At 36.8% G+C, this 17,409-nt stretch overlaps 1 protein-coding gene across 1 annotated transcript in view; it reads left to right on the top strand.

Moving 5' to 3' along the window:
* Positions 1-17,409, top strand: part of ASXL3 (ASXL transcriptional regulator 3) — a 248,537-nt gene that overhangs the window by 159,007 nt on the left and 72,121 nt on the right. Inside the window, 2 exon segments of the mRNA XM_043988310.1 lie at positions 13,881-13,998; positions 14,977-15,096. Of these exon segments, the coding sequence (XP_043844245.1) occupies positions 13,881-13,998; positions 14,977-15,096 (238 nt within the window).

The raw sequence follows: 17,409 nt of genomic DNA on the forward strand, positions 1-17,409 counted from the left end.
AGTCTATAACAGCACCAAAAATTATTACTGATTGTAGGGTCACTGGATTATAGATTTAAAATTAGAAGGGATCTTAGAGGACATCAAATACAACTTCTTCATTTTAGAGATAAGGTACTGAGTCACAGAGAAATTAAATGACTAACCCAGGGCCATAGAGCTAGTAAGTATTTGAGATGGGATCTGAACTCAGGTCTTTCTTGCTTGGAATTCATTGCCCTCATCACTGTGCCATGCTGCCTCTATTTCTATGAAAAACTTGGGATTATTAAAAGCATTACACAATTTTCCAATTCACTATAATGCTATACTCTTCCATCAATTCTTGTCATAGTTCATTATCCATCTGTAGATAAAATGTGTCCAACATAGATGAATTGATAGATTAGCTCCAGAGGCTGTCCAATAAACTGTATATCAGAATCTGTACAATAAGTATTCTACATCCATTTGATTTTCTTGTGTGCATAGTTGGGCTGGACTTTTTTGAATTATTATAAATTTCATTTAAGATTCTCTCGGCTGTTCCAGTGCCCTTTGCAGATAGCATAACGATAAACAGGAGCATATGGAGAACCTCACAGTCTGTAGGGACACCCTATTTCATTTGGACTCAGTGTTAGACAATTTCCTAGGCAATGATAAACTCATTGTAAAAGCAACTTTCTTTTCTGCTATTAATAAACAGAGGATTATTGAGCAAAGTACTTTCTATTGTTAATATCTTTCAAGGAATTTTATGTCATTTCAGTACATACATGGGAGATACATTGTTAGAGGAGATTTTTTAAGGCAGCAGTTTGCTCCGCTGAATTTCAAAGGTTATTTTAGTTGATTCAACTCAACATTGATTAAATATCTATTATGTATTAAGCACCATGGTAGACATTGGAAATTTAAGGATAGAACTGAAAAAATATTCACAACTCTCAAAGAGTTGTGAGAAAATAAATAAATAAAATAACATAGAAACAGAGAGGTAAAAATCATTTGAGGAAGAAGAGAATATGAAAACTAGGGGAATAATACAGTTTTTTCATTGAAAGTGGCAACTAAGCTGAGCCTTAATAGAAGCCCAAAATGCTTAATGATTCCCATTATAACAGGCATAAGGAGTAACCACACATACACTTTTATGTAGTACCTTACACTTTGAGGTTTACATTAAATCAAGAAACCAATCTGTCAGTAAACATTTAATAAATGACTATTATGTGCAAAGCACTGTGCTAAACCTGGAGATACAAAAAGAGGCAAAAATTGGTCTCTGCTCTCAAGGAGCTTAGAGTTTAATTAGGGAGACAAAAAACAAACATAATATGTAGAAAGAAGCTAGATACAGGATAAATAGGAAATGGTTAACATAGGGAAGACAATAGAATTAAGAGGGGTTGCAAAAGTCTTCATGTATAATAAGATAGAATTTTAGTTGGGACTTAAATTTTGGTCAAGAAAGTCAGTAGGCAGAGATAAGGAAAAAGAGCATCCCAGGCATAGGGGAAAGCCAGAGAAGATGCCCAAAGCTGAGAGATGGAGTGTCTTGTTTGTGAAACAGCAAAGATGCCTTTGTTACTAGATGGGATAATACAAGGCAGGAGTAAGGTATAAGAAGACCAGAAAGATGGTTAGGGGTGGGAGGTTGGATATGAAGAACTTTGAATGCTAAATGGAGGATTTTTGTATTTGATCCTGAAGGAGATAGGGAACTACTATACTTTTTGAATAAGGGACATGGTTGGACCTACACTTAAGGAAAATCAGTTTGGAGGGTGATTGTAGTGGGGAGAGATGAGGTAGGCAGGCCCACCAGCAGGATAATGTAATAGCCTAAGTGTGAGGTGATAGGACTTGCACCAAAGTAGTTCCAGTGTCAGAGTAGAGAAGGGGTCGTATTAAAGAGATGTAAAGGTGAAATTGACAGACCTTGGCCACAGATTACATATGGAAAATGAAAATGAGGATAACAACTAGATGGTGAACCTGAGAGACTGAGTGGATGCTATTGCTCTCTACAATAATAGGAAAGTATGGAAGGGAAGAGTTTAAGGGAAAAGATAATGAGTTCAATTTTGGATATATTGAATTTAAGGTAGCTACTGGACTTCCAGTTCTGCAAGAAACCTTTCCTGTTCCTCATTAAATTTAAGTTAGTAGAGTTCGATTTCTGGAAGCCAGAGTGGTGGAATAAACAGTAAATTGCCATAACTCACCCATATTCACCTCCAAACAACCATAAAATGGCACCTCCAAGCAAATTCTGGAATAAGAGAACCAGCAAAAAGTGGGAAGATCAGTTAGAAAGGTCTGTTTCATTTGGGTAAAAGGAGAATGCAGTCCAGGACAGGAAGCATGCCAGCAAATACGCAGGATGTCCCACCTCTGCGAACTAGTGGGAGATCCTGAGCCCCAGTGTGGAGGAGCAGGCAAACACCAACACCAGGATTCTGCCCCCCCGCCCTTACCTCCCCGCCCCATGTACCTTAGCATAGTCAGGGAAACAGGTAGACTCCAGCTCCAAAAAATGCTATGTACTTCCATGAAGCCCCAGGGAAACACAGAAACACCCCCACTGGTCTCAGCACATGGCAGACCCTAGCACTAGGACCCCAGCTCAGCACTAGGTAAGCTGCCAGACCCCTGTGGCCTCCAGCAGCACCTGCCCCCTCCCCCCCACACACACACACCTCACTCCCTCAGCTCAGCACCAGACAGGTGGAGTCCCCCATAGGCCTCAGAGCAACATCAGTGTAGTACCAGGTAAACAGCCAGGGTCTGCAGCCCCTGGCATAAGAAACTTGAAATGGTGCCCCTTCCATCCCAGGAGCAGAACTCAAATTTAAAAGAAAGGGAAAAGGACAAAAAAGATGAACAAAAAAAAAAACATAAAAAGAATCTGATGATATAAAGTTATGGTGACAGGGAAAATCAAGTCAAAAACTCAGAATAGGACAATGATCTCAAAACAACTTAAAAAAAAAAAACCTCAGCAAAAAATGGGAAGTTGTCTTAAGCCCAGAAAGAACTCATGGAAGATCTTGCTCAAAAAGGAGCTTAAAAGGCACATAAGAGTGGTAGAAGAAAAATTGAGAAAAGAAATGAATGATGCAAGAGAGTTAAGGAGAAAATTCAACAGCTTGGGGGTAAAAAACAAAAAACAACCCAAAACAGCAAAACAGCTGCTTAAAAAGTACAGTTGTCCAAATGGAAAAGGAAGTACACAAGATAACTGAGGAAAACAACTCCTTAAAACTTAGGATTGAAAAAAAAAAAATTAAGGGGCAGCTAGGTGGCGCAACGGATAGAGCACCGGCCCTGGAGTCAGGAGTACCTGAGTTCAAATCCGGCATCAGACACTTAACACTTACTAGCTGTGTGACTCTGGGCAAGTCACTTAACCCCAATTGCCTCACTAAAAAAAAAAAAAAACCTTAGGATTGGGTAAGTGGAAACTAATGACTCTGAAATGCCAAGAATCAATCAAACAAATTCAAAAGAATGGGGGAAAAAATAGAAGAAAATGGAAAATACGTTATTGGAAAAAATAAAAAATGCCACATTGGAAAAAACAACTGACCTGGAAAATAGTCCCAGAAGAGACTGTCACAATCATTGGACCACCTGAAAGCCATAATCAAAAGGAGAACCTGGACAACATCTTTCAAAAAATTATCAAGGAAAACTTCCCTCATATCCTGGAACCAGAGGACAAAATTGACATTGAAAGATTCCATCGATCACCTCAGGAAAGAGATCCCAAAATAAAAATTCCAAGGAACAGTGTAGCCAAATTTCAAAACTATCAGGCCAAGGGAAAAAAATATATTGCAAGTGGCCAGAAAGAAACAATTCAAATATCAGGGAACCACAATCGGGATTACACAGGACTTAGAAACTGCAACATTAAAGGATTGGAGGAAAGGAAACACGATATTCTAGAAAGCTAGGAAAGGAACTAGGGCTACAACCAAGAATCACTACCTGGTAAAATTAAGCATAATACTTAAAGGGAGAAAATTGTGGTTTAATGAAATAGAAGGATTTCAAGCTTTCATTAGAACAACAGTTGATCAAGACATCTGGTCTCCAATATTAAAACCCAAGAGAAGCCTAAAAAAGGTAAAAAGGGGAAAGAAAACATAAGGGATTCAATGCAACCAAACTGTTTACATCTCTAGATGGAAAAATGATACTTGTAATTCTTAAAAAACTGCACCACTAATAGTAAAACCAGAAGGTACAGACATATGGTTGAATTTGAGGGAGTGAACATTAAAAATAATTAAGGAAAGAGAAAAAGGAGTACACTGAGTGCAAAAGGAAAGGAGAGATAGAATGGAGTAAATTATTTCACATGAAGAGGCACAAAAAACCTATTACAGTGGAGGGAAAAATGGGAGCATGGGCATTGCTTGAACCTTATTCTCATCAGTATTGACTCAAAGAGGGAATAATATACACAATCAATTGAATATAGCATTCTGTCTTACCAGAAAGGAAAGTAAGAAAGGGAGATAAGTAAAGGATATCAAATAAAGGGGTGAAGGGGAACTGACAGCAGAACAGGGGAGGCAGTAGAACCAAAGCACTGTCAAGGAGGGAAAGGATGAAAGCAGAGAAAAGGCAAACAGGAGGAAAAATAGGATAGAGGGAAATATACAGTTAGTAATCACAACCATGAATGTGAATGAGATGAACTCTCTCATAAAATGGAAACAGATAGCAGAGTGGATCAAAAACCAGAATCCTATAATATGTTGTTTAAAGAAATACACTTGAAGCAGAGACACACACAGAGTTAAGGTAAGGGGCTAGAGCAGATTTTGTTATGCTTCAGCTGAAGTGAAAAATCAGGGATAGCAATCCTGATCTCAAAGAAAAATAGACCTAATTAAGAGATAAGGAAGTATATCTTGCTAAAAGTTACCACAATGAAATAATATCAGTACTAAACATATATGCTCCAAGTGGTATAAAATCCAAATGGGGGGGGGGGGGCTGGTCAATGGGGGTTAGGTGACTTGCCCAAGGTCACACAGCTAGTAAGTGTCAAGTGTCTGAGGTTCAGATTTGAACTCAGGTCCTCCTGAATCCAGGGCCACTGCTCTATCCACTGCACCACCTAGCTGCCCCCTAACATCCAAATTCTTAAAGAAGTTAAGTGAGTTACAGGTTCGTGACTAAACAAGAGATATAGAGCATTATGGAATATAAAATAGATAATTTTTATTATATTAAATTAAAAAGCTTTTGCACAAACAAAACCAATGCAACCAAGCTTAGAAGGAAAGTAGAAAACTGGGAAACAATCTTTACAGCAAATATCTCTGATAAAGGCTGCATTTCTCAAATATGTAGGGAACTTAATCAAATTTATAAGAATTTAAGTCATTACCCAATTGATAATTGGTCACAAAATATGAACAGGCAGTTTGTAGATGAAGAAATCAAAGCTATCTATAGGCATATGAAGAATGCTCTGAATCACTTTTTTTTTTCTTTTTGGTGGAGCAATGAGGGTTAAGTGGTCACATAGCTAGTGTCAAGTGTTTGATGCCAGATTTGAACTCAGGTTCTCCTGAATCCAGGGCCAGTGCTTTATCTACTGTGCCACCTAGCTGCCCTATAAATCACTTTTGATTAGAGAAATACAAATCAAAACAACTCTGAGGTATCACCTCAGACCTATCTAATTGGCTAATATGACAAAAAAGGAAAGTGATAAATGTTGGAGAGCATGTGGGGAAATCACAACACTATTGTACTGTTGGTGGAGCTGTGAACTGATCCAACCATTCTGGAGAGCAATTTGGAACTAAGCCCACAGGGCAACCAAACTGTGCATGCCCTTTGATCAGCAATACCACTACTAGGTCTGTATCCCAAAGGGATCCTAAAAAAGGGAAAAGGAACTACATAAGCAAAAATATTTATAGAAGCCCTTTTCATTGTGGCAGACTATTGGAAATTGAGTAGATACCTGTCAATTGGGGAAAGACTAAACAAGCCATGGTATATGAATATAACAGAATACTATTATGCAGTAAGAAGTGATGAACAGGCAAATTTTAGAAAAACCTGGAAAGAACTTCTATGATACAAAATGAAGTGAAAAGAACCAGGATGACATTGTGTATGGTATCATCAACCTTGTGTGATGATCAACCATCAATGACTAAGCTCTTCTCAGCAACACAATGGTCCAAGACAAATAGAAAGGACTCAGGGAGGACAATGCTATCCACATCCAAATAAAGAACTGATATACTCTGGATGTAGATCAAATCATACTTTTTTCACTTACTTTATTCTTTTTTGTGTTTTTTTCCCCTTTATGTTTCTTTCGTAGCTATGACTGATATGGAAATATGTTTTACATGATAGCACATGTATAACCTCTATCTGTGGCTCTTCAAGGCACTGATCCATGGTTGTCCGCGACTGGCGGAAGCCTACTAACCTCTATCAACTTGTCTACCATTTTTGGAAGAGAGGAGGGGAGGGAGGGAAAAAATTTGGATCTCATAATCTTGTAAAAATTAATGCTAAAAATTGTCTTGACATGAAATTAGGGGAAAATACTATTTAAAAATTAGATTTATGACTTCTCTCTAATTACCTCCAATTTATCCTAACTATATATATATTTTTTTGTACAAAGCTGTTTACATATTGTCTCTCCCATTAGACTATGAGCTTCTTGAGCTTGAGATATTTTTTTTTGCCTTTCTTTGTATTCTTATCACTTAGCATAGTGCCTGAACATAATAGGTACTTAATGATCAATTCACATTTATCAAATGCCTACTACATGCCAAGCATGGTGGTAAGTGCTGGGAGACAAATGAGACAAAGAAAGACAGTCCCTTGTGAAAAGGACCTTATAATCTTACAATGTTCTAAATAATTGGTAAAGTGCAGAGATAACAAAAAATTGAGTCAATATTAGGGAGTTTACAAGAAGCTTATGAATCAATATATCTTCTGGATAACAATTTGTAATTATATGAGAAATATTACTAAACTGTTCATATACTTTAACCCAGTCATTCCACTATTAGCACTTTTTTGTAATAGCAAAAAACTAAAATCAAAGTAGGTGCCCCTAGATAGGAGAATGACCGAATAAACTGGGGTACTTTGATGTAATGGAATATTATTGTGCAGTAATAACTATGAAATATAAGAAATTTAAAGAAAAAATGAAGGCTTGTATAAATTTATGCAGAGTGAAGTAGAACCAGGAGAAAAACATACACATAATAACTACAGTAATGTAAGTGATAAATCTTCACCTCAGACTACAGATAATGAAACATACCTCCCTTCTCCCAGGAGAGTGGTGGTTAGCTCTGTGCACAAAATGTTGTTAAAATACATAGTCAGACACAGTTGCTCTTAGGTCTTATATGTTTTTTTGTTTTGCTATTGTTGTTTAATGCTGTGAGGTGGCAGGAGGATACATCTGAAAATTACTCTGATGTAAAAGCAGAAAAATGTCTGCTTTTCTTTAAAGGAACAAGCAACAAAGCAGATGCAATGAGTGTAGATCCTCCTTTTTCTCCCTTAGTTTGACTTAAATGCAGTTCTCTTAGACTTTGCAGTTGCACTAGTGCCAACCAGGATTGTTATAGGGTTTCCTCACCTGGTTTTTTCTATGGCAATAAAATTGCAAGCCTCTTTGTCTTCCTATCCTTGGCTGTGACTTCAGTATGTATACACAGACACATTTTGCTTTGAGGAAATGACAGGTCAAGTGAACTGTCTTTTATGATAATGGAGATGTTTGTAGACACCAGGGAAAGAGCCAGCAGATAAGGAGAGTTTGAGCATTAGAGGAGAATGGTCCAAGATCTTAGAGTTGTAGAGAGGGGTTGGAGTCAAGGGCACAAGTAGAAGGATTGATGTCAGCAAGGAAAATGGCCAACCTCTTCCTCAGTGATTGGTACAGAGGAGTTGAAAATGAGGTATGATGTAGAGGGAATTTTGAGATACATGATGGGAAGAGAAATGGAGCTCTCAACAAATGGTTTCTTTTTTCATTAAGGGAGAAGGCAAGGTCCTCTACTAAGTGGAAAGTTGGAGGAGGAGATTTATAGGGGGTGTTGAGGAGAGAAGTGAAAATTTAGAATAGCCTCCATGGGCAGCATGAGAAAGATTCTGTCAATGTTGGAAGGATTGTTATCAAGCTGTAGAAACCCAATTGTGATTAGATAAAATTTCTAATGGACTCCATTTGGTATTACTTAAATTCTCTTAGTATTCTGCAACTTTGTAAGAGCACAAATTTCATTTGATGAAGATAACCTAGGGCTAGAAATTGGCAAGTCATGAGTAATGATAGAATAAGAAAGAGTTGGAAAATATAGTTAAATGTTTTAAGGGTCAGGACTGTGGAATTGTGGCTAAAGCAAGGAGGGGTAGAGGACTGGTTATGATGAAGATAGAGAATATGTTTAGGAGGAGTAAAAGTGTGTGTATATACATATATACAAAATTAATAAATGTATATGACTAAAAACCATTCCCCAATAGATAAATGGTCAAAGGATAAGAAAGAACAGTTAGCAAAAGAAAAACTGCAAAATATTCACTACCACATGAAAAAAAAGATCCAAATTACTAATAAGAGAAGTGCAGATGAAAACAACACTGAGGTTTTACCTCATATCTTGCAGATTTACAAAAATGATCAAAAGTGGCAACAGTAATTACAAGGGTTGGTGGAAGATACACACTAGTATGTTGTTGGTGGAGCTGTGAAGTGGAACAACCATTTTGGAAAGCAATTTGAAAATAAATAAAGTGACTAAAATGTCCATATTCTTTGAACCAGAGATTTTTATTACTGGGTTTATACTCCAAAGAAGCCACTGATAAGAAAAATGTCCCCATATACTTCAAAATATTTATAGCAGGGGGCAGCTAGGTGGTGCAGTGGATAAAGCACAGGCACTGGATTCAGAAGGACCTGAGTTCAAAGCCAGCCTCAGACACTTGACACTTACTAGCTGTGTGACCCTGGGCAAGTCACTTAACCCCAATGGCCTCACCAAATAAATATATATGTATGTATGTAGCAGCACTTTTTTTGTGATAGCTAATAATTAGAAACGAAGTAGATATCCTTCACTGGGGAATAGTTAAATAAATTTCAGCACATGAATATTATTATTGTGCTGTAAAAAATGGTGTGTGTGATGAATAGACAAGCATGGGAAGGTTTATATGAACTCAAGCACAGTGAAGTAAGCAGAGCCAAGGAAACAACATACACAGTAACTACAAAAAGATAAATAGAACAGTGTCACACCAAAATATCAAAAGTAAATGTAACAAATTATAAAGATCAAGTGGGACTTGAATGAACAGATATGAGGAGACATCAACATTCTTCCCCCCTCATCTCTTTCAAAAAAAACTGTCATATGAGATGGTTGTCAGAGGGGCAGTGGGAGAGGGAAGGAATTCATGGCATATTATTGGAAGTATGAGAGAGAAAATAAATAAATTTATTTTTAAAAGATGAAATTGAGGCAGATGGTAGAAATGGAAGGATAAGATGTCATTTTCAACAAACATAAGCACAGTGGGATCTTATATTCAATTGATCAATCAGTAAACATTTATTAAGCACCTACTATGTGCCAAGAAAAGATTGGGGAAGAAAGATTCATTATAGTCCTGGAGATAGTGAGAAAGTAATGGGAGAAGGAACAACAAAAACTGAGAGGGGTGGAGGCAAATAACTGAAGTCAAAAGAATAAGCGACAACATGGAAAGAGAACCAGCCAAAGAGAGAAGCTCAAAAGTAGTAACCTTGATTGATAAATAAAGAAAACTCTTAAGGGGTGTGTGTGTGTGTGTGTGTGTGTGTGTGTGTGTGTGTGTGTGTGTGTGTGTGTGTGTGTGTGTGTGTGTGTGTGTGTGTAAGAGAGAGAGAGAGACAGAGAGAGGGAGGGAGGGAGGGATTGGGAGATTTTCCCAAACATTTGGTATTTTCCCTCTTGAATACATACAGACACACACACACACACACACACACACACACACACACACACATACATATATGTATATATATTATAAACAATATCATTATACATTATATTATCTGTAGTCCTAAACTGTTAGGCCCTTGATACTTTGTATTCACTATTGATAAATTAATGGCTGTAAAGTGCTTTGAACTCTTAAGACATTGCTACTAGATAAAGTGATACATTTGTTATAAAGTCCCTTGAGAAGGAAAATAATGAAAACATGCATAGGAAGGTGGGTTAGTTGTACCAAATCTGAAGCACTACTATAAAGTGGCAGTCATCAAAACTATTTGGTACTGGCTAAGAAATAGAGTGATGGATCAATGGATCAAAGGTTAGGCACAGGAGATACAGTAGTAAATGACTTTAGTAATGTACCGTTTGATAAACCCAAAGACTCCAGCTTCTGGGATAGGAACTCAGTTTTTGACAAAAACTGCTTGGAAAACTGGAAAGGAGTATGGCAGAAACTAGGCATAAACCAACATCTTACACCTAATACTAAAATAAGGTCAAAATTGGTACATGATTTAGACATAAAAGTTGATACCATAGGTAAATTAGGAGGAGAAGGAATAGTTTACCTTTCAGATCTTTGGAAAGGAGAACAGTGTATGACCAAACAAGAGGTAGAGAAGATTATGAAATGCAAAATGGATGATTTTTATTACATTAAATTTAAAAGGTTTTGCACAAACAGAAGCAGTGCATCCAAAATTAGAAGGGAAGCAGAAAACTGGGAAACAATTTTTATAGCCAGTACTTCTGATAAAGGCCTCATTTCTAAAATATATCGGGAACTAAATCAAATTTATAAGAAAACAAGTCATTCCCCAATTGAGAAATGGTCAAAGGATATGAACAGTTTTCTGATGAAAAAATCAAAGCTATCTGTTGCCATATGAAAAAATGCTCTAAATCACTATTGATTAGAGAGATGCAAATTAAAACAACTTTAAGGTACCACCTGACACCTATCAGATTGACTAAAATGACAAAAAAGGAAAATAATAAATGTTGGAGAAGCTGTGGGAAAATTGGAACACTAAAGCATTGTTGGTGGAGCTGTGAACTAATCCAAGCATTCTGGAGAGAAATTTGGAATTATGCCCAAAGAGCTATAAAGCTGTGCATACCCTTTGACCCAGCAATACCACTATTAGGTCTTTTCCCCAAAGAGATCATAAAAAAGGGAAAAGGGCCCACATGTACAAAAATATTTATAGCTGCTCTTTTTGTGGTGGCAAAGAATTGGAAATTGAGGGGCTGCCCATCAATTGGGGAATGGCTGAACAAGTTGTGGTATATGAATGTAATGGAATTCTATTGTGCTATAAGAAACAATGAGCAGGAGGAGTTCAGAGAAACCTGGAAGGACTTGCATGAACTGATGATGAGGGAGATGAGCAGAACTATAGGAACATTGTACACAGTATCATCAACATTATGTGTTGATCAACTGTAATAGACTTGATTCTTCTCACCAATACAACAGTACAAGAAAGTTCCAAAAGACTCATGATGGAAAAGGCTCTCCAAATCGAGGCGGGGGGGGGGGGGGAGAACTGTGGAATATGGATGCTGATTGAACCATACTATTTCTTTTGGTTTTGGTGCTGTTTTTCTTTTTTGAGGTTTTTCCTTTTTGCTCTGATTCTTCTCTTATAACATGACTGATGCAGAAATATGTTTGATGTTATTGTACATATATAACATATCAGATTGCCTGCTGTCTTGGGGAGGGGAGGAAGGAGGGGAGGGAGAAAAATTTGAAATTGGAAATCTTATGAAAACAAATGTTAAACTATCTCTATTTGTAACTGGAAAATAATGAAATACTTTTATAATTTTTTTTAAATTAAAAAAAAAATAAAGTCCCTTGAGAGCAGAGACCTTTCATATTAGCATCAGCTACGAGAGGAAGATCTTTAAACATTTTCCCCCCTTTTCTCTTTTTCACATTTACTATTTCCCTCCATCCTATTCCCTTCCCCATGATATTTACTCTATCATCTATCTTCTTTCACCCTATCCCTCCTCAAAAGGGATTTGCTTCTGACTGCCCCCTCCCCCAATCTGCTGTCCCTTCTTTTACCCCTCCCTCCTACTTTCCTGTAGCTTTAGATAGATTACTCCACACAATTGAGTGTGTATGTTATTCCCTCCTTGAGCCAATTCTGATGAGTGTAAGGCTCATTCACTGCCCAGTTTAGATAGATTACTCCACTCAATTGAGTGGAGAGGAAGAACTGAGTTCAAATACTACCTTGAACATTCACTAGCCATGTGACTGGGCAATTCAGTCAGCCAAGAATGTCAGCATCCTTGTCTATAAAATGGGGATGATAACAATAGCTGCTTACTTCACAAAGCTATTGTGAGTACCCAATGAGAATAATATATGCTGTATGTTACAAAACTGAAGTCGCTGTATAAAAGTTATTATTTCTTTTACTCTGTTGTTACATAAGAAAGGAAGAAAGAAACAAGAATTAAGTGCTTAAGTCCTAAGCTATATGTTAAGTGCTTCGCAAATACTTTCTCATTTGATCCTCACTGGAGAACAGTCTTGGGCACAAAAGGAGGAATGGTGGTTGAATCATAGTTCCCTTTGTTCTTTTTCTCACCACCCTCTTTTGGAAAACCCTTTCTACAGCTTCTATTTTCTCAAATTCTTTCAAAGCTCATCCCATTTTTCAGTTCTTTAATTACTTGAGTAACTAAATCTTATGATCTTCTAAGAGCCTTTTAAGTACAGCTAATTGAAATACCTTTTCCAAATAAGATTGCATTGTCTTTGACTGCAAAGAGATAGGCTAGTCAGTGATGTGTTTGAAGTGAAGTCTGTCCACCCTTGGTAGAAGAACATTAAATAGGTCACAGAAATGTTATAGAATTAATAGGAATTATGCAGACACAGAAAAAAGCAAAGTCAAAGGCTCAAGCAGCCGTGACAAGCTTTTTACTCTTTTGAGGACTTTTAGTAGCCCCCATACCTCTGAGCTTAGAGCTCCTGGTTTAGGTTTTTTTTCTGTCAGAGATAATTTTCTGTGTAAAATGATCAGTTAGGACTCTATATTTCAAAACTTTTTAATGCCTTTTATTGTGTTATCACTGCATTTGATTCATTTGTGCAACTTTAAGCACTCCTATTTGGAGAGATTTATTCTCGTATCATTTTTTTTTCCTCCGGATTTGCCGGAACACCATCATGTTCGTGTTCTGAAGGTTAATGCCTAAAGTCAGTCAGACAGAAGCCAAGTGCTGCAAGGTTTCCAAGATTAGGACTGATTCCCTTCACAGAAATAAATGATTCCTGCCATGTTCAGTGATTTTGTGCAGCTCTCCACACGGCTGAGTGAGTGCCTCAGTACTGTAGTCCTTACATGCTGTACATACTGATGACACTCTGTGTTAACTTGATTGACTGAGCAGTATACTAGAGAGGACGCACCTGCAAGACAAGTGCAGGCACATATATTTTTATCCTGGTTTCGAAACATTTATTTTACATTTATTTTACTCGGAAGTCATAGTTTCAAATTCCAGGGGTCCTCATGTTGTGCTGCAAAGGTAGAGCAAACCTTTAAGTGTTGCTTTGTTGTCAGAATTGCTTTGAAAATGATCTAAGGCTTGTCCCCTTTTCCCAAAGCCTGATTTTTATGCTTTTGAAGAAAATGACATGAAGGTGACTATTAGCAGGATTGACAAATTAGTGACTGTGTAAAATTTGGATCTCTTAAGAGATTTCATTTAATGATAGTCAGATGCCTCATTTAATTCACTTAAAAGAAATAATTTTTGTTATATTTTTATGTTGTGTTTTATTATCATGTTTTATAGGCTTTGAGACAGCAGCAGAAAAGAAGAAATGGAGTCTCAATGATGGTAAACAAGACTGTTCCTCGTGTTGTTTTGACACCATTAAAGGTGTCTGATGAGCAGTCGGATTCACCTTCAGGTAAAATAGCTAAATGATTGTATGCTAGACCAGTTGTCACAGAATATTCCTTAGTGAGAAATGGCATATGAAATCTGGAATTGCTGGAAATCAATGAGTATTATTTCTACTTGGAGGGTTGGTTTAAAAAAATTTTAATCCCTTCTGTTGATTAAGAAACTCAAGCTGGTTATGCTAACCCCCTTGTTTTTAAAATTAGGTGCAGATCATACATAATAAATGACTTTTGCAAGTGGCAGCAGGTGTAAGAGAATGTGAAATAACCCTAGTAATTGTTTTTATTTTGTTTGTTTAATTTTTTTCCTGCTCATTTGGATGATGAACTTTAACAGTGGGCCATGTACTGATGTGTAATGCTATCAAAAGCAGCTCTTTTGTGGGTGTGAATGTATGTCAGCTTTCTGTTGTAAAACCAGAGCTCCTTTTATTAGTTTTTATTTTCTGACATTTTTTAACACTGTGCAACTCTGGCCTTTGCTTTTGCTTTATAGTTGATTTGTTTATTTAAAAAATCTTCAGGGATATAACTGTATTCATTATATACTGACATTTGTATTTTTCAGAAATAAAAATTGCAAAAGTTTTTTGGAAAGATATGTTCCCCCACTCACCCCCCCTACCCCCCATCTCCCGTCCCCCACAGCAGTACTTGAGAACACTAATGTTTAAAGCTTGTTTATGTTTTATTTTAAAAAGTGCTTTCTTGGGACTCATCCTCAAAGCTACAAGATCAGTGAATTTACCTTTTAGCTACACTTATTAGGCCACTTTTTTCCCCTTAACTGATTTACTTTGCTTTTATATTTATTACCTGTAGGGTTAGAAGAATCAGATTATGACCAGAGAAGATAGGACCTCTTAGCAAAGACAAAGGAGATAATACTCTTGGCTTGTTTTTTAAAAATCTAATCTTTCCTTTTAAAAAGGAAAACAGGAAAGAGGACAACAGTTGTATAACTGTTTTCTTTTTTTTTTTAGGATCCGAGTCTAAAAATGGTGAAGCCGACAGTTCAGATAAAGAAATGAAACATGGGCAAAAATCTCCCACTGGAAAACAAACAAGTCAGCACTTAAAACGATTGAAAAAGTCTGGTTTAGGTGAGTTTGCCCATGGACTATTTATAGCCCTTTACATTTCTTATCTTATTGAATTATTTTGTAGGCTATCCATAAATAATTCTTAAAATATTTATTGCAACCTTAGCAAAATTCTTACAGGTTGTCTAAAACAAAACCTAGGTTACATTGGGGAGGGAAAACTTATTTCATTGATCTAATTTTGTTTTTTATATTTGTAAATGATATTTCTCTGAATACAAAATTAATGGATAAAATAGGTGCTAAAGATAGTTCATAATGGCAGTCATTAAAATGATCTCTTCTTCCAAATACTGATGTAATTAGTGAGGGAGGTTTTGTTGGATTTGGGTTTTTGTTTGATTGAAACGCAGTGTTACTTTGAAAGAAGCGAACTCTCAGGAAATAATGATGGAACTGTACATTGTGATAGGGTTCTACTTTATTAAACCTGCTGCTTGCTAAAGTATCTTTTTCAAGTCATTCTGTATTGGTTGCTTGACAAATATTTTTAGATTTCTGAGAAATCCTGAGTTGTAGGGTCTGGGGATCTTGAAAATTAGTAATAAGTTATCTTATGAATTCTTCCTTCAGCTGGGCCCCAAGTTGTGGTATTTGGAAGGAAAGAAAAAAGGAGTCGGTGAAATTATATTGTGTTATGCTGTGTTGCATCATGTCATGTCATATCACATTATATTATATCATGTCATGTCATATTATATTGTTCATTTATTTTTCTAAAAAAAGCCTGGGTCTTCCTTTTTGCTTGAAGAGTAAGGGCTACTCATAGGCCCTGATCCCACTTTGCTGACACAGGAGTTATGACCTGCTGTGTTTCCAACCTGGGTTTATTTGCCCCTCCCTAGACAACCTGGTGGCCCCCCTTCCCACCATATTAATGCTGAGTTTAGCACAAACACCCAATCATCTTAGCCCACTACAGCTTAGAACTTGTGTGCTCAAGATCCACTACATTCACCTCCTTGATGGCAGAGATTACAGGCACATGCCACAATGCCTACCTGTTTATTTTAGTGAGATAGGAACAAAATGCCTTTTAACTTGGGCATAGTAATCCTAGACCTTTTCCTGTCTTGCTGGATGAACCAGATCAAGTGGTTGATTTTTCTTAGTGTTTCCATCTCTGAGGGAAAAAAAGCGTGTTAACTTATTTGGTTCACTGTGCTGTCCTGTTGAATTAATGAACAAATATATATATGATTTAAAGACTACAAATTTAGTGGCCTGAATTTTATTTCTTGTTTTAACTTTCTGAATGATTTAAAACTATTCTTGGTGTTAAAGTTTAGCCACATATAAAAATAGAAGTGATTCTCTTTAATCAGAGAGAATCTTTGAAAGATCAGATCCACAAATGAACAAGACTATCAAAGTAAAGGTTGATATTTTTGTTTTAAGATACTTTAAATATAGCATGATTAGATTGTTTCACAGTTGTAGTTGAGCTTAAGAGTATATATGTGGGGGGCAGCTAGGTGGCGTAGTGGATAAATCACCAGCCTTGGATTCAGAAGTACCCAAGTTCAAATCTGGCCTCAGACACTTGACACTTACTAGCTGTATGACCCTGGGCAAGTCACTTAACCCCCATTGCCCTACCAAAACAAAACAAAACAAAACAAAAACAAAAACAAAAACAAAAAAAGAGTATATATGTGGGGCAGCTAGGTGGTGCAGTGGATAAAGCACCAGCCCTGGAGTCAAGAGGACCTGAGTTCAAATCTGGCCTCAAACACTTAACATGTACTAGCTGTGTGACCTTGAGCAAGTCACTTAACCCCAATTGCCTCAACAAAACCAACCAAACAAACCCCCCCCCAAAAAAAAGAAAAGAAAAAAAAAGAGTATATATGTACATGTACATGTACATATATATACTTAGGGATAGGTTAAGTACTGTCCTATCACCAGGCTGCAAAGCAGAAAACATACTAACGAATGATGTTGTATATTAATATTCCTAATAGAGAAAACTACTAAGTTCACAAGATCATAGAATTAGATCTAGAAAAGGACCTCAGAAGTCATCTCATCCAACACCCCAATCTTACAGATAAGAAACTGAGGTCCAGAGAATTTCAGTAATCTCCCCAAGTTCAGGCAATAGAGAGGCATTTTAGGTATAGAAGAAGCCTTCACCTGAGACTGCTTTGTTGTCAGTTGTAGAGATCAACAATTACACATATTCCAGAGAAGGCTAAATGCCTTATAGTGATTATTAGAAAGGACTTCAAGGGACAAGGGAGAGTCTCATCTCAGATTGGAATCCACATGTTTATTTTATAAAATCAAACTACAGGATTAGATAGCTCA

The sequence above is a fragment of the Dromiciops gliroides genome, chromosome 1, assembly GCF_019393635.1.
Source record: "Dromiciops gliroides isolate mDroGli1 chromosome 1, mDroGli1.pri, whole genome shotgun sequence".
NCBI lineage: Eukaryota > Metazoa > Chordata > Mammalia > Microbiotheria > Microbiotheriidae > Dromiciops > Dromiciops gliroides.